This window comes from Pleurodeles waltl, chromosome 2_2 (genome assembly GCF_031143425.1).
Source record: "Pleurodeles waltl isolate 20211129_DDA chromosome 2_2, aPleWal1.hap1.20221129, whole genome shotgun sequence".
NCBI classification, from domain to species: domain Eukaryota; kingdom Metazoa; phylum Chordata; class Amphibia; order Caudata; family Salamandridae; genus Pleurodeles; species Pleurodeles waltl.
The window spans coordinates 861,412,240-861,437,431 of NC_090439.1; the positions used below are offsets into that span (position 1 = coordinate 861,412,240).

At 42.2% G+C, this 25,192-nt stretch overlaps 1 protein-coding gene across 2 annotated transcripts in view; it reads right to left on the reverse strand.

Annotated features, from left to right (window-relative positions):
• The window catches only part of MTERF3 (mitochondrial transcription termination factor 3), a 249,876-nt gene that overhangs the window by 137,886 nt on the left and 86,798 nt on the right, over positions 1 to 25,192 (reverse strand). The window contains exon 4 of one of the 2 annotated variants that reach the window (XM_069220512.1): positions 14,619 to 14,917. The exons of the other annotated variant lie outside the window; for it this stretch is intronic. Within the exon in view, the coding sequence (XP_069076613.1) occupies positions 14,619 to 14,673 (55 nt within the window). The 5' untranslated portion in view covers positions 14,674 to 14,917. The remainder of the gene's footprint in view (positions 1 to 14,618; positions 14,918 to 25,192) is intronic. 2 annotated transcript variants of the gene reach the window in all.

Genomic DNA, 25,192 nt, shown 5'->3' on the forward strand with positions numbered 1-25,192 from the left:
TAACTCACCTATTCTTGCAATACCATGGCATTTTCCAAGGGATTTAAACACTCTTTCTCTGTAATAGGCTAGCAACCTCTACATCTAATTAAGCACATTTCGCTTCATCTTGTCCCTCAGCCTCACTATCTTTCACAACAGGATGTCTAGAAAAATAATCAGCATGCCAGTTCTTCCCCCATTCTATGTACCGGATATTAAAACTGAAACTGTAGCAATTTTGACAACTGAATTATTCGAGGAGTGTAACTCTAAACATTTCATCCAGGTTTGTACACAAGAGGCTTATGATCAGCAAATATAGTGAGCATCTTGCTCCACAAATATGCTCCTAACTTTTCTACCTCCTCCAGCACACAACTTAACAACTCTTTCACTAACCAAATACAAGTCTTCTGGTTTTCTCAACCTCTATAATACATATCTCATGGTCAATTCACTCTCAACATATTTGAGTCAGCATCTCACCAAGCCCTGAATTACTGGCCTCAACAGGTATTCCCCATAGAGCAGAGGTCTTTAAACTGGGGGGCGGGCCCACCTTGGGGGGCCTCAAGTGATCCCGGGGGGGCGCCAGACTCTGGCCAAAAGAAGTATTATACAGATAAAAGGCCTTTGCTTTAAGCAGAAGCATGTTATTGCATTTTAAAAAAAAGTAACAGTACTTAACTGCAGTGTTTAAATAGGTCTAGACATATTTAAACTGCAATCTGCCATCTTTATAAAATAATTGTGAAAAATTCTGAGGGGGGGCCCAATGATTTTTATTTTCCAACTGGGGGGGGGGGTGCGGCATTAAAAAGTTTGGAGACCACTGCTATAGAGAGTAATTTCTGCTGTATGCTTTTGTCCCAATAGTGACTCACTAAAGAATGTCTAACTAGCTTGTCAGTGTATTCTCTGAAGTGACACTCGGATATTAATTGACAAAGTGCAAAAATGTATGTATCAACATTTCAATGTCGTCTTTGATACCACTTGAAAAACTTGTGTATAGGCACAACCAAAATGGGCATGACATCATACCATGTTTCTAATCTCTTTCTATTTGATATTATTCCGTACCCTTGATGATATTGGAGTCCAATTCCAGCAGATGTTTATAGATTTTTGGTAAGTAGGTTATGGAATCTATAAAGTTAAATAGTTAGCTTACTAAACAATTTAGTAACACACAACATTCAATAATGTACATAGAATGCATATACAACCCTGCCACACAAAGTTAAGATATTCTAGCATCTAATGTGATTTAAAACAAAATTGCACAGGTGTATGTAATGAAGTAAGTTGTAGATATCACCACATGTACTATAAGACAGACAACTTTGCAATAAATATGTTTAATGTTCAGTAATTAAGTTGATGAGAAAATTCCTGGAGAAATTATACATCAAGATGTGTACATCACCGCATGCACTATTATAGATCAGATTCCAAACAAATTGAAGGTGTGCACATCACTGCATGCACTCGGATTAGATTCCAAATGTTTGGGAATTTCTGATAGATGTGTGCACACACACAGCCTATGCGCAAAGTTATTTCCTGACAGGAATGTATGAAGGCCAAATGAGGCTGCATATAGTACCTGGTTTGGTCACTTCACACAGGATGGAAATAGTAGGTACATAGACACGACTAACTCTGTACTGAAACTCTCAGTGGTTCACTTCAATGCAGTTAACTGTTTCAACAGGACTTCATTTGAAGAGAATTAAAACTAAGCTTAAAATGCAGATGCATTCCATTGTAGATGGGCGGGGACATCACTCCGACCAACTGTGTGTGGGCAGATGTGCTGTCCTGTCATTCAGTTAGCTCCAACTGAAAAAGAGTTCAACTCATAACATTACCAACATAACATTCTCTTAGGAATGTACATGATGCCAGCAACTACTTCCGACAATTACCTCAGAATACTACAGTTGGCCATGCAGAGACATGAAACTGGTTAAAATGGCATACAGCTGTAACTTCTATTGAAACCAGTAAGGCAGGTAAAAGGGAGAAGATAGAAAGGAAAAAATTATAAATGCAGAGTTCTTTAACTCACCACAGCTCAAGTTCTGATTGACAGGTCTGCTACAGGCTTCACAACTGAATGAGAAGAAAATGAAAGGAAGCATGTGGCTCAGGTGGAGAAAAAACTACACACCAAGGAAATAACTAATATTGCGGAAATACTGCAGCTTGTTCTGGAGACCAATCATTGCATTAACATGGAGAATCAGATGTGTCAGCTTGTGCGAGACTTTATGAATTTCTTCATTGCAGACCACAAAACTGCCTAAGCACTACCTTCCTTCCCTTGGAATCTAGTTTCATTAACCACTTTGTCTATCCGGATATAACGTCCCTATCTGTAGTGCAATCCAATGGGTTGGGGGGTCAAGGGGCGAGAGGTGGGTTTGGGGTGTGAACTAGTACGTCAAGTCTAAATGCCGTCAATTGTATATCCGTCTGGCACTCTGAGTCACCAGTGCCCCAAGCACCAGTTTGGACAGAAGCACTAACCTCCCCTTTTCAGCTGGTCCACTCCCTAATGGATCCCTTACTTGGAAGAGTGTAGTACAATGAGAGATCAACATCACAAGACCATCAAGCATATTAAAACCAGAAGTAGGTCTCAGCAAGGCCAACTGCTCCCCCACACTGAGAAGCCATGTCAGTCACTTTGCTCCCCAGGGAGCAGAAATCTCACTAGACAGGAGGGATAGAAATCTAAAAGAGAAAAATTAATTGGCCTCCTGGCATTAGGCCACGTATCTCCCTCTACTGGAGCCCAAACTGTCCTTCTGCATGAGGGCAGTGGGTAGATTGTGAGGTTAACCCCCAATCTGTCCCTCTGGTCTACCGTCAACCTGCCTATCTGGGGTGCGGGTCTGGAGGAGGGTGGTTTACTGAAGTTCGCTAACACCTAGGCAACCCTACCAAACTTGGATATTTGTCACAGCATGGGGCCCAGGGAGAAGGTGGAGTGGTGGTCCATAGTGGTGTGGACTGAATGATCCATCCACATTATTTTATTTGAAATGCCCTCTGTGGTAGGCTTGGCGGTACAAAGGACTCTGGGCCGTATATGTGTGTGAAAAGTAAAGGTTTTTATTTGTTTTTATAATGACGTAGTGGAAAAAAAAAAAAATCTTTGTATAGGGCAGCAACAAAAATGTCTATTAGGAACAGTTCCACGTAAGTTCTCCTTGTGTCTCTGTCTTTTCTTCTCCTTTAGGTGTCTTTCGGATTATTGGGGCGTCTCTTCCTCCAGTGGGACCGGAAAAACAAGAACACAGGAGCAAAAAAAAAAAAAAAGGTAAGTGGTTTTGTGGGGCTCTGGTACTGTTTAGTAGGGGAACGTGCAGGGGGTAGAAAAAGGAGAGTGGTGTTTATGGGTGAACAGGTATAGGCGTAGACCGGATAGTGAGGGAGTGGTGGGGATTTCTCTAAGGCATTTGTGCCAAGCTATTTTCAGTGCTCAGCCCAAGATTTCGTCCTCCGTGACTCTGTCCCCTGTGACCCCCCCCCTGTCTTAATCCCCCCCTCTCCTCCTTTCTGCTACCCCGCCTGTATTTAGTGTTAGATACAGAGTGCCTCCGCCCCCGTATCCTGATTTCCTGGTTCGTTGTGGTTCTGACTTGCCGTCTTCTCCTCTCCTCCTGCCTCGGCGTCTTCCCCTTGCCGTCTTCTCTCTTCGGTCTCCGATCGCGCTGTCTCTCCAGGGAACTCCTCCTCCTTCCCTGTGAAGTCCTTTGTCCGTTTTAACTCCGACACCCGGAAATCCGGTGTCGGCGATTCTCGTGGCGTTCGTGCGTTTCCATGGAAACGCCCCAGGGCTCCGGACGAGGCACGCGAAAGGCGCCAGTCCGCAGAGTCTGAAGACGAGGTCGACGAGACCCGTCTACACCCTCTAAATGTCAAACATATGTTTAAAAATACCCAATTTCCTCTAACTTTCCAAATGGATGGCTATGATACTCGACCTCTGAATCAATCTAGTCCCACGGAACCCTACTAATGAAGGGCATTTCTCAAAACTAAAGAGCCAGGGCAGTTTAGGGTGGTCAGCTTTTTTTTCTTTAAAAAAAAAAAAAAAAAAAAAAAAAAAAAGAGTTAAGGGTTGGTAGGGTTCCAAATGTGCCTGCCACCCCTGGGCCCAAATATGATAGTCAATAAGCACTGTAAAAGTCTATCTTATCGAAACATCATTCCTCTCCACATGGTCGCTTTTTTGGCTTGTCCTCCAGGGTATTGTTTTAATGAGGAGTGTGGGCACATACAATAGCAGGAAAGCTATTGACTTTTTCTATTTTCTGACATCCAATTAGAAGTCAGGGTGCACAAATGCCGCATTTTCTATCCTGGTCCCAATGTTGTTTTCTTTGTTTCTTGCAGATCTCCCTAGTGCAGTGGTATCCAAACTCTTTAATGCCGCGCATCCCCAGTAGAAAATAAAATGTATTCCCCCCCCTCAGAATTTTTCACAATTATTTTTTAAAGCTGCCAATGTTTAAATATGTCTAGACTTGTTTACATATTGCAGTTAAGTACTGATACCTTTTTAAAAATGCAACAACATGTTTCTGCTTAAAACAAAGCCCTGTTTTGTCTATATTGCTTCTTTTGGTCACAGCATGGCACCCCTACCCTCCCCCGGATCACTTGAGGCCCCCCTAGAAGGGCCCACCCCCCAGTTTGAAGACCCCTGGCTCTAGTGTCCTAGCCAACACAAACTCATTCAGTCCGGAAATGGGGTTAGACAGTTTTCATGCCTTCTTTACGCAGATGACTTGGCCATTTTAGACTTGACCAAGAGTAGGGCTTCAGAGAAAGTTGAACCTGAAGGTTAACTTGGAGAAAAAAAAAGAACTTTTTGTGTTCGGGAAAAATATTAAACTGTTCAACTGGTCACTGGGCAATAAGGAGGTGGTCACCTCTTGTAAACATCTAGGAATTATATTTACCCAAAAACTGAACTGGGCCCTACATAAAGAACCTGTAGAGTTATGTGCAGCTTCAACTATAAGAGGACTGGGGAGTTTTAAGAACTCATTTGGTGGTCCCTCATGGCCTCCGCTTTTAACTGCCTATAATGCAATGGTGCTGTCTCAGTGCCTTTATGGGACTAAGCTAGTGGCCTTAAGTTCTGAGACAAGCTGGGAGAAGAGGGAGGTCAAATGTTTGCCTAATAGTGGGATGGGCCTGGCGATAAGATTGGAAAGGGATTTGCAGGCTTGGAACTTCCTGGCCTATAAATTAACTCTGAGGTTTTAGATAAACTGTGGACCTTGGAGGCCCAATCACTCCTGTGTGCACAGAAAACTGTGAAGAGCGAGTTAAGATGGGTGGTGCAGGTCAAGAATAGATTAGGGAAAATTGCTGCAGCTTTAAAACTGAAACATTTTAAATTGGCAGAGGCCTCCCTCCTTTCAAAATGTGAACAGAAAAGGGCTTGCAAAAAAAAAAAAAAAAAAAAAGAGTCTAGGTTGTCTCACCTAGGGTATGTAATGAGTAAACCCTCAGCAAATTATATGCTGGAATCCTAGGATAATCAGAGGGTGTTTCCATATAAAGCTGTTCTGCCTAATGCCCGGTTACGCTTATTACTTATAAAACTCTGGTCTTTGAATGAGCGTTATTTAAGACTGGAGAAGTTTAATGCACTTTTGAATGTTGAGAATAATTTTACGTGTAGTTTAGGACTTCAGAATTAAAATGTTCATGTTTTATTATACTGTTCGCACTTTTATAGAATCCGTTGTGTGATTTTAAATCGGATTTAAAAAAATATATAATTTCTCTCATTGGGCCGATGCACTTGCACTTTTGACGAACATGGCATTTTTGGATTGAAAGTGCTCTAGCTAAGTTCTTAAAAGCAAGTTTGGCCTAGAATCATGGTTCATATCATGGTTGGAAGTTGTATACATTGTACTGGTTGTAGAAATATTATTTAGAGATACCTGTAGAATTTGCTTGTTGGGCAGAGCGGATTTAATGTTTCTAGGGTAGGGAATGGGAAGGTTGGGGGTTAGTATTTTATGTGTATGTATGTATTTATTGTTTTAAAGACTTTTGTCTATACAAAATAAACTTGAACTTGCCACATTTTTTTGGGGAAAAAAAAGTGAAAAACTGCCCTCAGAATCACTGGTGACATTCATGATGTTACCAAATTTAAAGCAGTTTCCATTTGATTTTTCATTATGAATTGAGGCCTGGTCAAAACACAATGAAAAATCATTTGAAGCCACGGCTCAGTTGATGGTTGTGGGTGTCACATTGAACCACTGTCAAAAACGATGAATTTCTACAACTAAAATAAGTCTCACACATATGGCTGCCTATTACGTTTGAGTCGGCCTACAGAGCAATAGCTTACAGATGAAAACTGTGACCAATACCTCTTTTATTATTCATTACATTCACTATTTCTGATTTCAACAATTCCTTTCTTCAGGGAAGCCTTGAAAGATCTACACAAATAACACCTTGCTGAATTCAAAATCATGTCTACTTCTGAGATATACCGCTCTCTGGGTTCAACCATGGGTTTCACACTTCATGGGTTTTTCCCATGAATCGCAAGTAAGTAGAAAACACAAATATTGGAAATACTGACCACCACTTAAAAAAATGCAAAAATTGTTGTGACAAAATTAAGGTTTATTCTGTTCGGCCAGTTTCTAAAAGCTTTTAATGATGTCAGTCTTAGCACAGTAAACCTTTTCTTGAAGCCAATCATAGCACTTTTTAAAAACTATTTTTTGTTAAAATAGGAAATTCTGCAACTTTTTGTCTATTTCCCAAGTCACTCCAGGGTAAATCACAGATGCCCCAACATGTGTATCCAGCCTGGATAAGTTTGGTACAAGTAGTTATGATGGCTTAACAGCTGCCTCAAATGTAAAACGGCCTCATTAACAGGAGGATCCCCTAGCGGTCAAGAGGTTAGATACTACTGAGGTGATGTTCTACTATATAAAAGAAAAAAATAAGGTGACCACAAGACGATGGAAACCACATGGGTAGTGCTTAGAAAATGCCCCTCTCGACAGAACAGGCCATGATTTGGCCCAGAGACGGAGACCCTCAGCTTTACCCCAGGGGTTTCTCTCCTTGAGATACCTGAGGCAATTTTTGCCTTGAAGCACAAGCTGGCGTGCATTGTGGGTTGTTAGTCTATGCCTTTGGCATCACCTCCAAAAGAGGACAAAAGCAGCCATATGCAAGTTTTTTTGAGTTAAAGAGTCAATGTGAGATAGGTGTAGAACCAGTAATGGATAAACAAAATCTTTCCTGTTACAGCGGAGGGGCACATAATGGGACCACTAAGCACCACTTTCTAAGTCTGTTCAATTCGCAAGTGTAGTCAAATTAGGCTTCTTTAGCTAAAACGGCTCAAGCTAATAGTCTCTTATGTAGCTTAGACTTCAAGCGTGCAAAGTTGAATGAGGATTTTAAAACAACAATTGACAAGGTCCTCATACACCATGCTAACAGGGTAACCAATAGAAGAAATAATTTGTATTAAACCATAGCACAGCTACTGTAAAAATGCCTCAGCTGACTCAGATGAGTTTGGACGGCCAAACACAGATCTCAGGACAGCAGACACTGCTGTAGCACATTCGCTCATAAGCACAGGTTGCGTGTGGACTTCCTAGCCATGGGCATTCTGTGGCTGCCCAATTACAAGGCATGTTGTGGAAAACGAATGACTGAGCAAACCAGCCTTCCAATGGGGTCAATCAGTAACCTGCTTCCAGAAGGGTAGCAATTTCAGACACAACTAAACCAAGCACAGATTATTCGCCCTAACTTACAAGGCATCTGGCCATATCTCATTCCTGCTCCCTGAAAATACTTGATGGTGTCCATTAGCATGGCAGAAAACATTCACAGGAGAGGCTCACAACCCACCCCATTCCTCCTGTGTCAAAGTTCTTTACTCTTTAGTCTCTCAGGTAGACAAGTATGGGAACCAGTGTCATCAGCAAAACACAGTAAAGTATGAGTCCTTATCTGAGTCGTAATCCTGGGTTTTTCACCTTTTGCTGACTGTAGAACTCTTTATTAGTGGTTAGCTGTGGAAAAGTGCAAACTGCCTGTTCTTCCCCTTTTAACAGGGTCGAGTTGGCATATTCCTAACTGGCACATGTAAACTTTCCTATAAGTCCCTAGTATAGGGTATAAAGTGTGCCCAGAGCTTAGACATTGAATGCCTCTATTGGAGTATGGCACCTAGTGTAATCCATGACAGTGGAAGTGCAAACATGCTTTCAGGCCTAACATTATAGTCTGACTGTAGCAGTGTAAAAACTGCAATTTGACTAGTCAAAATAAATCCTTTTTGACTGGTAAAAAGCTTGCTTTTAAAAATAAATAAGTCTCCCAGTGTAGGCCTTGCAGCCCACAGGACAGGGCGCATGGTATTTAAAAGTCTGACATGTAGAAATTTAAATTTAACATCTCCTTACAGTTATCACCCAAAAATGATAAATAAATGATAACACTGTATTCTCAGGAATGGGACCAGATACAAACATTATTACACAACTACTTTTAAAAGTGATTAAAAATCCAATTCAATGGTGAAGTCGGATTTTTAATATTAAGTAAGAATAACTTTTTAGAAAGTTACCTTTTCTCTCATGGATAATGATTTGCATCGGCTCTCTAGCTTCTGCCAGGCAGTAATCAGCCTTGAATATATGTGAAATGCCTCCCAGGACCAAATAATGGGGTGACCCAAACTGGCACAGATGATGACACCTCTAAGCTCTACAGAATATGCAAGGTGGGGGCTGTGGGCATCCTTTTTGACCCAGAGTGTCAAACCTGCTTGAATGGCAAATACTGTTTGACAGGTCTGTTGGGTCCACATATAACACTTGGGGAAGACACTAAGGTGGGGAGAATAGGAATTCAAGACAATTCTTGTGGGTTCACTTTCTGGTTGCTGAAGGACCATTCTTTTGTCGTACCAGACTTCTGTCTCTGGATGTACATATAAGACTTGGGGTACATGTGAAAGGGGAGAGAACAGGATGCCAAGACAATCCTTGTGGATCCACTGTCTAGTTGTTGAAGAGCTCTGCTTTTGCTCTAACAGACTTGAGGAAGCCATTTTATTTTCTGCGCTGTCCTCCTGTGCAAAAGATTCTTACCAGTATTTCAGCCCCATGGGGTCATGGAAATGTTAGTTGGGCTGTGTGCACAAATAACTGCTTCCATCACAGAATATTTTTTCCATGGTTCAGAGATACCTAAGGAAGTACTTATCTGTTGCTTAGCTCAGTTCACTGTTAGAAGAGTTCAAAGGGAACCGTTGACAGAGTCAAAATGTGCAGCTCCTCACATGAGATTGAACTGTTATTTTAACTCCCTGTTCTGTTCTCAAGCTTGGTGATAAAACACAGTGCATGAAGTGTTTCCAGTGACTGGACCAAGGAAGGAAATTACTCAGTTGTTGGCAACACTAAGTGGCAAAAATTGTGAGAGAACCATTCAGCTGTCGCTGTACTCTTTCAATGACTTTTACTCTTCTGATTATTGTATGATGAGATCAATGTCTTCCATTATATCCTATGTGCTTATGAAGGTATAAAAACTGAGGCGTCTAAGCTGACTCAGACTCTCTGTTCGAATGAGTCAGAGAAGCTCTGCTGCAGTATCTTAAATACTGAAGGCCTACAGTGAACGGACTCCTCCTTTATTTCAAGAGGGATTTTGAATGTGTATTATCAGCTGGTGCTGTGACTCGACCGGACGTGGACCTCTTCAATTGGATCTAAGCACCGCAGTGAAGGGGGCAGCGTGGACCCCTACATATCCCAAAATGGGCACCTCCAGAGGGACTTGTTTCCTGAGATGGCATCTGTTGGGGACCTCTTGAAGCCGCAACACACACTGAGAGCTCCATCCTAAACGACTATTGATAAGTCAGTCATTGAGTAAGGTTGGCAGGTCAGGTAAGGGAGAAAAAGAGGCACTATTACAGGGGACGAAAGGGATTGGTTTCCCAGAGGAAGTTGGTTCTTCCTCAGTTCAGGAGGTTGATTCCTCCATGATAAGATATGTGAAGTTCCTCAAGGAAGTTGGCTCTTTCTGAGCTCAGCAGGAGGCTGGTTCCTCCACAATAGGATATATGAAGCTTCCGGTGCTTGCTAGAGTTTTTGGACTGCCCAAAGATCAATTTTAACAATGAGTCAAGCGTTTAGCAAATGTAATTGATTAGACCAGTCAGCCTTTGCCAACCAAAGGGTCTCCAGCTCATGAAATAATGACTAAGGTCTCTAGATCGACAAGTTTATTTTTTGAATCAAAGGCATAATTATACTAAGAAGAATACTTATTTACAGCTTTCATTAGAAGGGACTTTTGACTTAACTAAAATACATTATTTAAGACACTGCATGATGAGAAAGGACAAGAAAAGGAATATTAGACTGGCACAATGGGATTGTTTGAATGAATGGGAGTTGTATGTCCGACAGTTGAAGTGTGCGAAACAAGTGAAGGGCATAGTAAAAAGAAACTGCAGGAATTTAGGCAGGCTAAGAGCATGCATGAGAGTGGTGGGAGTGGCTAGCCCCCAAGAACGGCATCTGCATAACCCGAGTGCTTCTAGATCGAGACCCTGAATCCGCATTTATCTTGCTCATCATCACACATCCTAAGGGCCCTGATGTGCGAGGACAATTACAACACATGCTACACCTATTACTGAGCCTGGTGACGATTCTCGGCTTGTGAACGGCCTGTGACTCACCAACTGCGGCCGTGAGGGGAGTCAGTGCCATGCTTGAGCCTATGAGCCAGGCAGCGCTTTCCTTAATGCAGCGAAGGTCCCCGCGATAGACACTGGTGACCGGACTGCATGCAACTTATTTCTGAGGACTGACGGACACTGACCAGACACTGCCATGGGTTCGGCGGGACTATGGATCTAAGTCAGGCAAGTGGACGCGACGTGTAGCAAAGAGCCTGGCAGGGTCATAGACTGAACATTCTCCACAGCGACAGCCACTTCAGCTGTTCCTGCTGGCCTGAGTCTTAGTGGTGCCGGGTTGAGCTCGTAGGCTCAGTGCCGCTGTGGGGTCGGAAGTGGAGATCAACCTCTGCCCCGGAGTTAGACAACTATCGCAGAGAGGCTTGGGGTGGGGCTTTCGAGTTCCTGCTACTGCCTTCTCGCACTGTGTTTGGATGATCTGAGACTTGATGAGGAGGCGGGGATGAGTGGTGATCATGCCTCTGCTAGCACGCCCGGTCCTTAGTAAGTAAACTTACAAGGGGACGCGTATAGGTCGATGAACCTTTTGAATCGCATGGAGTATCCTAGTCATGCAGTGATCACTGGACCAACTATTCAACAATAATACAACATTATCAAACACCTAAGAAACCCAAAAGAAAACCAAATTAATCAGGAAATAACCATCAATTCCCTATTGATTGCAATTCTGGATCATCAGTTAGTTCACATTTATTCAATCAATTCTTCATTAATTCATCAGTTAGAAGACAGTATCTTGAGGAAAATACATATAAGACCAAACAACCACATAGGCTATGAATATCAACATTAGTAATGTAATTCAGCCATAAAGTTCGTCAGTCATTTGTCACTGTCCACGTCACCCCTAACAGCCTACCTAACCAAGATTAGCATTAGCATGGGGGTCTTCATGTGAAACAATTTAGATAAAACATTAATTTGGAAAAAATCTACTCTAAGAGAGAACTTCTATAAAAACAGCGCAGCTGGTACCTAGAAGAAAAGGCACAAAATTCAGTCAGTCACATTTTCATAGCTACCTATCCAGGATGGATCATCAACGAGTCAGTCTTCGTCCCCAGGTCATCAGTGGTCAGCTACGCATTAGGATCACAGAGTATAAGCCCAATCATCAGCACTTCGGACAGCGTCCCCTGAAGTCATCACCTCACAGTTCTGATTTCGCTCCCCTTGTCATGTCTTTTGATTAGGGTCTCTCAATCCGTCCCACTAATTGCTAATTGGTCCGTCTATCGGAAGTTATGACTCTAACCTATAATTTTTGTTTACCAAATCTCTAATTTTGCATATACCTCACGTCCCATAAAACTGATTGGTTCTTCTTGCGATGAGAACATCATCCGGCTCTTCAGGTAACAAAATTGCTGCATACAAGTCTTTAGTCAGTGCCTCTATTGTTCAAGTCCTGGGAAAGGACATTTAGTCTACACTACACATAACTTTATCAAATTGTCTTCATCATCTCCTGTCCGTTGGTACATTGCAGAATGTTCCAGCTAAGCCGTCTGAACTCTGAACAGTTCAAGGTTTCTCCTTCCAGTTACCAGTCCTCACAACGTTTTCCGAAGTCTCCACGTTATGAGCAAGCAAGGCCCAGCGAAACCAGGCCTTTAGTACGGCTAATTTAAGAATATGAATTGACATAAAACATAGATTATACATTCATTTATGATATAATAATACGTTTTGTTATTCTTTTTTTCATTATTTTGTATGTTAAAACACATGGTGACCATTTTCCGAGGGCACATTTCATTTTCGATTATAAACATTGTCTAATATTAATTTTCTATGCATTTTTCTCATTAATAAATGCAAATGAATCATTAGCAAATTCCTTTAATTAACATATCTGCTCCATCACCTCCCTCCCACCTAGGAGACTGCAAAAAAAAAAACAAAAAAAAAGACACGCTGTCTAGCCACCACCGGATTCTCCTCCCCTGCGCTTAAAGGATTGTGAATGACCTGAGACGCCCCTTCTCATGGATTAAAGAGGTATGCTGGTGCGGCCCCTTCAGAAAGAGTGCTCTTCCTAGTAGGAGACTCGAGGAGAAATACCTTGCTCCCTCAATCCCATGTTGTGGGGTGAAGTATTATCTGTGCACACCACAGGACCCTCCCTATTTTCTCCTTCCCTTGAGGCCCGTATACCTGACTTCTTATTGATGTCAGGGCCTGCGGCCACCCTGGATAGTACCCCCTGCACCTCATCACAAGCTCTGTTAAGGGAAAGTGACACCTGTGGCATCCCTACCTGTTCACGGCGGCACCCCTCTGAGGCTGTGAATGAAAACTGCGCTGCCATGAAGGGCTCTATAGACTGGGACAGATATATGTTCCCCCCACAACACCGAAAATATAACCCTGAACACTGTGCTGCTGATAACCCCTCTATATTTGTCCCACTACATGCACTGGAGCACCACAGTCGTCGACGTGGGGTGCACTAGAGGTAAGACAGGAGAGCATCCTGGAATCACATACTTCCAATCCAATCCTCAGAATGCTCTTCCACATGGGCACCTGCGTACTATATACCCCCCACACACTGACCAAACCCCAACCCAGATAAGCTTGATATTATATTACAGGAAATCCAGGACTCCAGAATGGCCATAGAACAGAGACTTGGTGCTATTACAACTGATCTCAGTCTCCTCAAATGTGATCATCGTAAATCGGCGGATGAAGTCAAAACTAACGAAGCCACCATTTCATCATTAGTACCTTGGCAGTCAGAACAGACATATGCAGCTGTTCAACTCCATAAACAAGTTGACATTCTTCAGGAGCGGGTGGAGGATGAGGAGGGACGAGTGCGGTGAAACAATGTACACATCATATGAATGCTGGAAGGAGTGCAAGTTACCAATGCCACACAATCTATGGAAGCCTGTTTGCAGATCACAGTGGCACCAAAAGATCTGTCAGAACAGGTTACAGTGAAAAGGTCTCACTGGGTGCCGGCACAACGCCACCTCCTGCAAACTCACCATGCCCTTTAGTGGCATGCATAAAAAATTTCAAAGATCAAGACACGATCCTCGGATGTGCCAGGTAGAATGCGTCTATTACAATGGACAACTTACGGACCTCAGTGTTCCCAGATTACACACTTGCAGTACAATGCTAGTGTGTCTCCTACCAGGCGGCCAAACAGCAATTACGCAGGATGGATCTAATGTTCGCCCTCCTTTTCCCTACCAAACTCAAAGTGATCCACGACCAATGCCTTTTTTGACACACTGGAAGCCACCTGGGACTGGATAGCACAACACTATCCTACATCCAAAAGACCCAAAACCTCATGTCAACCAACGCCACAACCTCATCGATGGCCCCAGAAGCGACGACACAGCCATGGAGTTCTTACCTTGACTGAGGCTGCCCATCCCCACAGCAGGCCCTGGCGGGACAGAAAGCTGAGCTTGCATCTGCTACTTATACAACAATGCCACGAGGAGGTAAAACATGGGGCACGGCTGAAAGCAACACTTTGTGTGGAGCAGAATATAAAGGGTTGGGAAAGTGGCCCAACTCTTTCTCAGTTCAAGAAACTCTTGATGACTTATCTTGATAGGGACAGACTACACACAATCTTTCCTGTGTACCACGATCTATGGCATAATACTGCAACCTTTTCCTGAACAATAATACCCCTATGCATCCAGTTAGAATTTGTGATACCACATAGCTGAAGGACCTATTACACATGATACTCTACCCTGCAGGAATCAGTTCCGAATAGATTACTAGGTTCCAGTGCTCCTATCACCACATACACACATTCACCAAACAGCACAATAAAGGTACATACTTGCATATGTGACGGTGACAGGGTTGGGAGTTGATAGTTTATAGCTGAATCTCATTTTGCTGATTGTTGAATACAATATTTCCTTGGTAGAATGATGTGGTATATATCTGTACCAGAAAATCCAATACAATTTGTGTTTAAAAAAAAAAAAAACGTACAAAAGAGTAAGGAATATTGTCGAGAAGATGCCTTGAAAAAAAGTAGGACTTTCGTGGGACAGCCTTTGGCGCCACTGCAGAAGGCAGAGAAGGATCCAGTGATAGAGGGCCTTTTGAACGCACCACCTTACAGCTTCCGTCCTATAGTGAGATACAGAAAAGTGATCAAAGGTCAGAGAATGTAGTACAGGAAAACAAAAAGGTAAGCAACGGGTCAGAAAGAAACAAAATAAACCAGGTCAGAGAAAGGTACCCAGGAGAAGACATCATGAAGGAATTTAGTGTGCAATTGGCTACTAGGTGGGGATAAACTTGTCTTTGCTGGCTTGGGCGAAAAAGCCATGAATGGGTTAGCATATGAGATAGGGGATTTGAGATATCAAGCATAACACAATGGTGTTAATTTTGTCCAATGACACCCTAATAATGAGGAATACTTCTTAAAGCAATGGGGGTCTGACTGGAACAAAGATCGTGAGGAACTGAGTAGAGGAGATTGGGATGAAGAGGAAGCTAGGACATGGGCAGAGGAGTTGTACCCACAGATACAGAAATGGCATGAACAGGCAGACACATGAAGATGGGAGATAGAGAAAAAGGAAACAAACTGAGGTTAGAGCAAAAATGCAAAACCTGACATCCAGTACAGATCAAACAGAGATTAATCGGACTATCACCAACAGATCAATGCTTGAGGATACTACTTTCACCAGTACACTTGGGCCATTAACACTTCACCCTAGCCAGACTAAAGATCTTCCTAACAGTATAACTTGCACTATGAGGGAAGTGCTAGGTACAACCCCTAAAACATTTCAGTATGTTTATAGCTCTTGGACCAAAATAGACATATACACTTTCGCTAAAGATTTTCCCAATTTACGAGAGAACCCGGATGCATTTTATTTAAAGGTGGAGCATGTATTAAAGCTAGGTGACTTGACGTGGAAAGACTTGGATACCATGTTTTCCATAATTGTGCCTTTTGAATTGTGGGCTAAGGTAATAATGATAAAGTGGTTGACTAGCCACAGGAGGAACCAAAGCGGAATGATAATGGCTTCCCTCACTGACGCTACTTTGGGACTGCACAAAAAGGTTTTAGATTGCTTTAATGAATTAGTACCAAGTAAGAGTATGGATTAGATTATAGTCATTCCCCACTTACCCCTCTCGGTGGGGACCAATACATCTGTGGGGATTTCAAACGCTTCTATTACAAGTCCTATTAGTAAACCTGTTACATATGCTATCTTATATGCAATCATAAATAAGAATTCCTTTGAGGTTTCTGACCATAGTATTTTTAACTTGGTGGGCATTGGTTTACTGAAAAAGATGAACGCTGTCATCAAATGTACACCAAATGGCGTTTTCTTTTCATATAGTGATGATTATTCACTTACCTCTAAAATATGTGTATATCATAGTGACATGGAACCTGATGTCTTGGATTGTTTACCTGATATTGTGTGAAACGAAGTAACAGTTCATTTCTGGGATCTGAACAACTCTGATGTGGGTAAGTTAATCAATGTGGAACCAATTCATACTGCTTTAAAGGAAAATGCTGCCTTACCTCAAACACCACTGTATCCCATTTCAAGAGAAGGAGAATTGGGCCTGCAGGAGTTAATTTCCTTATTTATATAGGAAGAAATCCTGGCAGAAACAAGGGGGAGTGTATAAAATTCCCAGATTCTTCCCGTACGCAAAAGGACCACTAAATGGCGTTTGGTACAGGACCCTCGCCAGATTAGTAAGATAGTGCAACCTATATTTCCTCTAGTGCCAAACCCCCCACAGTTCCTGACACTATGCCAAGTAGGGACCCTCAATCTAGTCAGAGTAAGGGAGCAACCCATCTAAGATCACCTCTGCTCACCCACTTGGTAGCTTGGCACGAGCAGTCAGGCTTATATCAGAGGTAATGTGTAAGGTATTTGTACCAACACACACAGTAACACAGTGAAAACACCACAAAAGGACTCCACACCAGTTTTGAAAAATACCCAATATTTACCGGAGTAAAGCAAGACCAAGACGACAAAAATCCAAAATACACAAGTCAAATTATCTCCTTTTTAACAGCTTAATTAAGTCTTAATCCATTGGTATCAATGGATGTATCACTTTAGCATAAAGTACCTCGGCTGTGTCCAAAACAAAGACGATGTGGGTCACAGAAGAGGTGAGGCAGCAGAAAGGCAAAAGTGATGAGTCGATGCCTTACTGCGGTAATGCATTGATTCTTTCCTTGCATGCGAGACGATGCATTGGTTCCTTACTAGCAGCGGAGGTGATGCGTTGACTCTTTCCTCGCAGGAGAGGCGATGCTTTGATTTCTGGACACGCGACCTCAGTTCCTTACTGCAGTGCGGGGTAGGTGAAAGATTGGCGCCCAGGGACAATGCATGTAAAATCCAGATGTGCCGTGCTGATGGGACCGCAGTGAAACAGGCGCTGCATCAATCCTGCAGCCTCAGGACAGGCGCTGCATCGATTCTCCAGCCGCAGGGCAGGTGCTGCATCGATTCTCCAGCCGCAGGGCAGGTGCTGCATCGATTCTTCCATCGTGGCACATTGATTTGTGTATTTTCTCCTTCGGATTACCAGCCTGTACTTCTAAGGGCCCAGGGATTAAAGTTAGCACCACTTGGCAAGTTAGGACTCTCAGCAGACAAGCTCAGGCTCTGGCAGATAAAGTCTTTGATGTCCCTAAGTCTTCTCAACAGGAGGAAAGCTCATTCCAAGCCCTGATAGAACCTTTGGAAGTAGGATGTAGAAAAGCAAACTGCAAAGAGAAGTCTTTGTAGTGCACAAGACTCTGCCTTTCCCTGCCCTGACTCCAGGAGGTTGGAGACTGCTTTGTGTGAGGACAGACACAACCCTATTCAGGTGCAAGTGTCAGCTCTTCTCACCACTCTAACTCAGGAAGACCCATCAGCCTGGTGATGGGCCATCAGGACATGCAAGGCACAGCTAAGCTTCCTTTGTGTGACTGTCTAGAGTGAATGCACAAACAGCCCAACTGTCATCCTGACCCTGACATGTATTCAGCACAGAATGGTCAAGCAAGAAAGTGCCCACTTGTAAAAGTGGCATTTTCAAACGTACAATTTAAAAATCAACTTCACCAAAAGAGTTATGTTTAAATTGTGAGTTCAGAGACCCCAAATGCCATATATCTATCTGCTCCCAATGGAAATTACACTTAAGATATTTCGAGTCAACCCCCATGTTACCCTATGAGAGAGACTGACCTTGCAAAAAACAAAATTAGCAGTATTTCACTAGCAGGACATATAAAACACACCAGTACATGTCCTACCATTTAAATACAATGCACCCTGCCCAAGGGCTGCCTTGGGCCTACCTTAGGGGTGACTTACAGGTAATAAAAGGGAAGGTTAGGGCCTGGCAAGTGGGTGCACTTGCCAGGTCGAAATGGCAGTTTAAAACTGCACTCACAGACACTGCAATGGGAGGTCTGAGCCATATTTACAGGTCTACTCATATGGGTTGCACAATCAGTGCTGCAGGCCCACAAGTAGCATTTGACTTAGAGGCCCTGGGCACACACGGTGCACTATACTAGGGACTTACTCATACATGAAATATGCCAATCATGGAGAAACCATTCACCAATACATTTTACATAGAGGGCATACGCACTTTAGCACTGGTTAGCAGTTGTAAAGTGCCCAGTGTCCTAAAGCCAACAAAAACAAGTCAGGAAATAGGAGTAAGAAGGCAAAAACGTTTGGGAATAACCCTGCAAAAAGGGCCAGGTCCAACAGCCCTTTTCTCCATTCCACTACATCCTGACAGTCATTATTTATTCTTCTTTTCATTAAATCAGCATAGCTTCTCGTGGACATGACATACCCAGGGGTATACAAAGACACCCTCCATTTACTTCCATGTGTCAAAAGCAGATCTCGATCAACATGTTTTCTGAACCTGTGGTAGTGTTAGTACAGTTTGAAGATGATCTCCTCATAGCGGCCTATAGAGAAAAATAGTGCTACTATAAATCTGCTCACTTTTCTAGCATCCCATGACCACAAGGCATCTCCAAAGTAATTTCAGTTTTGTAGAAAGCAGGTGTCCTCCCGGAGTCACCTGATTTCTAAAGGGAGAGGAGAACATCACCCAAACGCATTTGTGCAACACCCTGCCCCTACAAAACAGCAGGAGGTAAGATCATTCTTAGGCATGGCAGGATATTATAGACAATGGATACTAAACTTTTTCCTTATTTCCAAACCTTTACACGATCTTACACACAAAGATGTTACTGATTCCTTCCCCTGGATGCAGGTAAATAATAAGAATTTTCAAACTATTAAGAAGGCTCTTTGTGAGTCTCCGGTATTAGGATTTCCTGATCATGCCAAAGACGACTTTTTTTTTTTTTTTTTTACATGTGAGCTAGAAGGGTGTGCCCTTGCAGTCCTCACACAGGAACACAGAGGTCTGAAGAGACCTTGTACATATTTGTCAGCAATATAAGATCCTGTAGTAAATGTCTTAGAGCAGCTGAGGCGGCAATGGTCTCAGTGGAGCAAAGCGAAAGCCTGGTTTCAGGAAACACACTAAATGTGTATGTTCCTCATTCTATTGGTGCATTATTGACTAAAGCTCACACACAACATTTGACCATCGCCAGATTGACTAGATATGAACTGATTTTGTTATCAGCCGATAGATAATATTACCTTGCATCGTTTTACTTCCCTAAATCCAGCTACAGTTATACCATTGCCAGAGGAAGATCAGATGACTGAGTTGCACAACTGTATTCTGGTAAAAGAACAACAGACTTTAAAGGCAGAATTGGTGTGTCTGATAAAGCGTTCTTTGAAAGAGATGTGGATCTGTGGGTGGATGGATCAAGTTACAAATTACCAACAGGAGAGACTAGGGTGGCTTATGCCATAACCACAATGCCAACAGTTGTTGGGTTGAGATGAATATCACAATTGTCGGCCCAAGAGGCAAAAATAATAGCCCTTACTCAAGCATGTGGATTGACCACAGATTTGACAGTGAATATCTATACTGACAGCCCATACACTTTTGGGGTCATGCTTGATTTTGGTTAACTTTGGGAAGAAAGAGGATTTCTGACCTTGAGTGGTGCAAAATTAAAACATGGTAACGTGATTGTGTGACTCCTCAATGTACTAACTTCACCTAGAGCCCTAGCAATTATCAAATGTGTTGCTCATCAGAAAGCGACTGATGATGTGAACCTTAGCAGAAGTTAGCACTATGTATGTGGCTCATTCTGAACAAAGCTCACAAGCAGACTGTAACGTGAATATGGATCCCTGCTTACTACAAAAAAATGCGACTGAGGAAGAGAAGGCTGAATGGCAGAAGGAGGGTACTGAGGTTAATGGGATTTGGGTGGTGCTGAACGGAACGTACTGGTTATATGATGCTATGGTTTATAACTTAGATCATATTATTCATGGGCCTGCTCATTTGGGACATGATGGTATGTGCAGGTACGTCTCACAATTTTCGTATAACAAAAACATTCGGAAAAATGCAGAGGCCATCTATAATAACAGTGTCACCTGTGGACAATTCAATAGTGGTAAGATGACACCCACTTCACCAGGACATTTCCCCCCAGCTCCTGAGGAGCCGTTGGAAGATTTGCAACTGGAGTGTGTGGATTTCCTCTGACACACAAGTTTTGGTATGCACTGGTCCGCACGTTCAGTGGTTGGACTGGGGCTTATGCGACCAAGAAAATGGATGTGCAGACAGTGGATAAGTGTTTGCTGAAAGAACTAATCCCAAGATTGGAGTCCCACACAGTATTTTGACAGATAACAAACATCATTTCACAAAGTGATGGAGTGGGTATGCAAGACCCTGGGGATAAAACAAAAGTTTCACTGTGCATATCATCCCTAGGCAGCAGACACAGTGGAGAGTGACATTCTTAATGCAAGGATTGCAAAAATATCAGCAGAGACTGAATTGACATGAGTGGATTCACTGCCCTAGCACTTCTGAGATGTGCAGCATGCTGAATGCCAACATGAAGTTGAGGCCCCATGAAATTGTGACTGGCCGTCAGATGGCAATATGGGGGCCTCCACAGGAAAATGCTGCTGTACACATTGGTGATGCAACATTAAGAGATTATTGCATTGTATTGACTAAAAGGGAGAATGTTTTGCACATCCAGGTGAAAGACGCCTAGCCTGCATCCTCTTCGAATGAAGGACACGGTCTCCAACCCGGAGAGTAGGTGTATACCAAAAAGTTCAAAAGCAGCAACTGTCTTCAACAAAATTAGAAGGGCCCCACTCAAATATTGTTAGTCACTAACACTGCTGTGAAATGCCACAAGCATAAAAATTGGACTCATGCTGGTCACATGAAGAGAGCACCCCCACCTGTGTCCCAAACAATCCTCAGCCTCCAGACTGCAGACGTCTCACTGCCCCTGCATACTGGTAAGCCTTGGTACAACTTGAGACCAAGACCATCCCCTGGGTCCAACCAACGATAGCTTGACCGCAAGCTTATATGTGCTTAAAGCATGTCTCAGCCTTTTGGTGGTGAAGAATTGTGAATACCTTCTCAACTGTATCTGCAAAAAGGAAGCAATTAATAATAATGGAAGGTGATTGTGGTATTCTGTTTGTTGGGGAAACATTTATGTATGCAAATTGTAATTCAAGGTTCAGGTAATTATATCTTGTCCCTTTACGCTTCGTTTATTTATGTTATGTGAAATGGTATCTTCCTGCTCTCCCTGCTCTTAGAACGTTACTGCCTGGAATGTGGGGATTGGAGGCAGTTAAAGAAGGAGCTGAGCAGGAGCGGCTGGAGTCTTTCATTATTCCGGACTTGAACAAATAAACAAGTGTTTTACTTTTTGAATTGGTATTTTTCTTATGGATTTACTTCATTTTGGCGACAAGGAGGTTATGCCGTTTAGTTATGGTGGGAAACTTATTGAGTTAAGAGGGTACTTTGAGGCTAAGATCACGTTCAAGGGAAACGTAATTGAAGGAAAAATATATATTCCTGTTGTGGGTGACACGATTTTGGGATGGCCTCATCAAAAATTACTTAATATTATGTTGAATCCTAATGCTAACCCTCAAGTTCAAGTGCAGAAGGTATATATGGAGGGTGAAGATCTCAAGAATGAATTTCCTGAGGTATTTTCCAACAAAATTGGGTGTGTTAAGGGCTACAAGCATCGCATTGTACTTAAGAAAGGAGCAATACCTGTAATGTGCAAAGTTAGAAGTAAACCTTTTAGTGTAAGGGACAATGTGAGAAAGGAACTTCAGAGATTAGAATCAGAAAGTATCATTGAAAAAGTTGAGGCTGCGGAATGGATTGCACCCATTGTGGTTGCCTCTAAGGCCAATGGAGACATAAGATTGTGTGTGGACTTGCGCAATTTAAATAAGGCAGTAGTTGAAGACAGGTTTCCCTTACCCAACATAACTGAAATGATAAGTTCGTTAGGTAATGCTAGATTTTTCACTACTTTGGATCTCAGCTCGGCTTATCACCAGGTTCAGCTTTGTGAAGAATCTAAAGTGTTGACTTCCTTTATCACTCCTTTTGGTGTTTATAAATTCAACCGGATGCCGTTTGGTCTATGTTCTGCGGCTTCGGTCTTCCAAAGACTCATGAATGAGCTTCTTGGTGAGTTGCCTTTCGTGAAATTTTTTCAAGATGATGTTCTCATATTCTCCAGTACTCTTGAACAACACAGAACATCTGTGAGGAGTGTGCTCAACATTTTCCGGAACAAAGGTATAACTCTTAAAGGGGATAAGTGTAAGTTTTAAAAAAATGAAATCTCTTACCTTGGACACATGATTACTGCAGAAGGTGTAAAGCCGAAAGATTATCTAGTGAAATCTATTATCAAGCTTACTGTGCCTGAAAGTAAGTCTGATGTGCAGACGTTCTTGGGAATGGTGGAATATTATTCTAGGTTCATTCCTGATCTAGCTAAAAGAACTTGTGCTATCAGAAACTTACTTAAAAGTCGATCTGTATTCATGTGGGACTCAGAATGTCAAAGGGAATTTGACGACTTGAAAGAGAGCTTGTCATAAGCGCAATCCTTAAATAGTTTCCAACCTGGCCTTCCGTGCTCTATCACTACAGATGCATCTGAGAAAGGGTTAGGTTGCGTTTTGAAACAACTTAGTGGTGATGAGAACAAAACCATTGCTTTTGCGTCAAGGAGTTTACGTGGAGCGGAGTATAAATATTCTACCATTGAAAAAGAGGCTTTGGCAATTTTTTGGGCTATAAAGAAATTCAAACAATTTCTGTGGGGAACTAAATCTGAGGTGTGCACTGATCACAAACCACTATGTGAGATTTTTGAGAAGAAGGGTTTGGATAATGTTTCAGGTCGTATTTGTAAATGGATTGTTGGCATACAGGATTATTTTTTCGATGTAAAGTATGTGCCAGGTTGTGAGAATAAAGCTGCAGACTGTTTATCCAGACTCAGAAATAAAGGAGTGGGAGAAGATGACTCTGAAAGTTCCTGGTGGGTAGATGAGGAGGTGAAAGTATGTGCTGTAACGGATGGATGTGTTACTGAGGAAGAATGGAAACAAGGAGTGGATGATGATGTTGAACTTTCCCGTGTGAGAGATTTACTTTCTGTTGGTAAGGTTTTAGATAAAAGTGAGAGTATAGGTGATGGTTTTGGTAAGATTTGGCATGAATTGTCCATTCAAAATGGAATTGTGTTAAGAGGGGAAAGGTTGATCCCGCCGTGCAATTTGCGTGAACGTATTATGGATCTTGCTCACAGTGGTCATCATGGGATCTGCAAAACTAAAGAAAGACTTAGGGGAGTGTATTGGTGGCCAGGGATGGATTTATCTATCGAGAGAAGGGTGCGATATTGTGTGGAGTGTAATGTTGCAGATAAATCGTTGAAAGTCAGAACTCAACCCATGATACTCAAAAGAATTCCCAGTGAGGTGTGGGATTCTGTATCTATTGACATTTTGGGGCCTTTGAATTATAAATCTCATTCGAAGTATGTGGTGGTCCTCATGGATGAGTTATCTAGATGGCCGGAAGTCAAGATTGTCTATGAGGTGTCTTCTTTGACTGTTTTAGAATTCCTCACTGAAGTATTTAGTAGAGAGGGTAATCCTAAGTCTATTTTGACCGATAATGGAGTTCAATTCACATCCAAACTTATGTGTGAGTTCTTGAGGAAAAGAGGGATTTTACACAAAAAGAGTGCATTATATCATCCAGAAACCAATGGCATGGTAGAACGCTTCAACAGAACATTAAAAGAGACTATCCAGTTAGCTAATCATTTAAATTGTGATTGGGAGTATATGGTGAAGAAGAAGGTTGAGGAATATAGGTTCACCCCTCACACTAGCACTGGTCAATCTCCGTTCATCTTGTTCAGGAAAAGTATACCTCACACTGTGATAAATCCACCGTGGGTTAAAAATTATACCAAGGAACATCTCAATTATGAGGGCAGGAGAGTTTTAGCAAGGAGTAAGCATTTGTCCTGTCAGGAGAAAAGAAAACTTGTGTATGATGCAAGAAAATCTGTAAAGGAGATGCATTTTGGGGTAGGGGAGTTAGTTAAAGTCAAATTACCAGGGAGAACTGGTGGAGGGCAGCCTCACTTTAGTAGAGTCTTTAAAATTATTAAAGTCTATAAAGGAGCGGTTAAATTGGATGATGGACGTGTATGGAATCTCAATAGAATTGTCAAAATAAAATAATGTGTATATATTAATAGTTATTTGGGAATCTCAATAGGAATGTCAAAATAATATTATGTATACTGTATATGTTTATAGTTATTTGTTTGAAGGGGAAAGATGGTGTGGTATTCTGTTTGTTGGGGAAACCTTTATGTATGCAAATTGTAATTCAAGGTTCAGGTAATTATATCTTGTCCCTTTACGCTTTGTTTATTTATGTTATGTGAAATGGTATCTTCCTGCTCTCCCTGCTCTTAGAACGGTACTGCCTGGAATGTGGGGATTGGAGGCAGTTAAAGAAGGAGCTGAGCAGGAGCGGCTGGGGTCTTTCATTATTCCGGACTTGAACAAATAAACAAGTGTTTTACTTTTTGAATTGGTATTTTTCTTATGGATTTACTTCAGTGATCCTATGGTAAAGACCAATTGGTGGGAGCAAACAATTGGCAAAATGATTATTGTACTATTTATTTTATTTACTTTCATAACTTGCATTCTAGCTGATGTTTTTTTTGCTGTGCATGAAAGATTTTTTGGGAAAAGGATGGCCTGTTACCCCATTTAACTTCTGCCTTGTGGACAGCATACCTCACTTCCATAGTTAATTACACCTACACAAAACCAATTTGGAGTTGCCTACCGGGACCCAGTATAT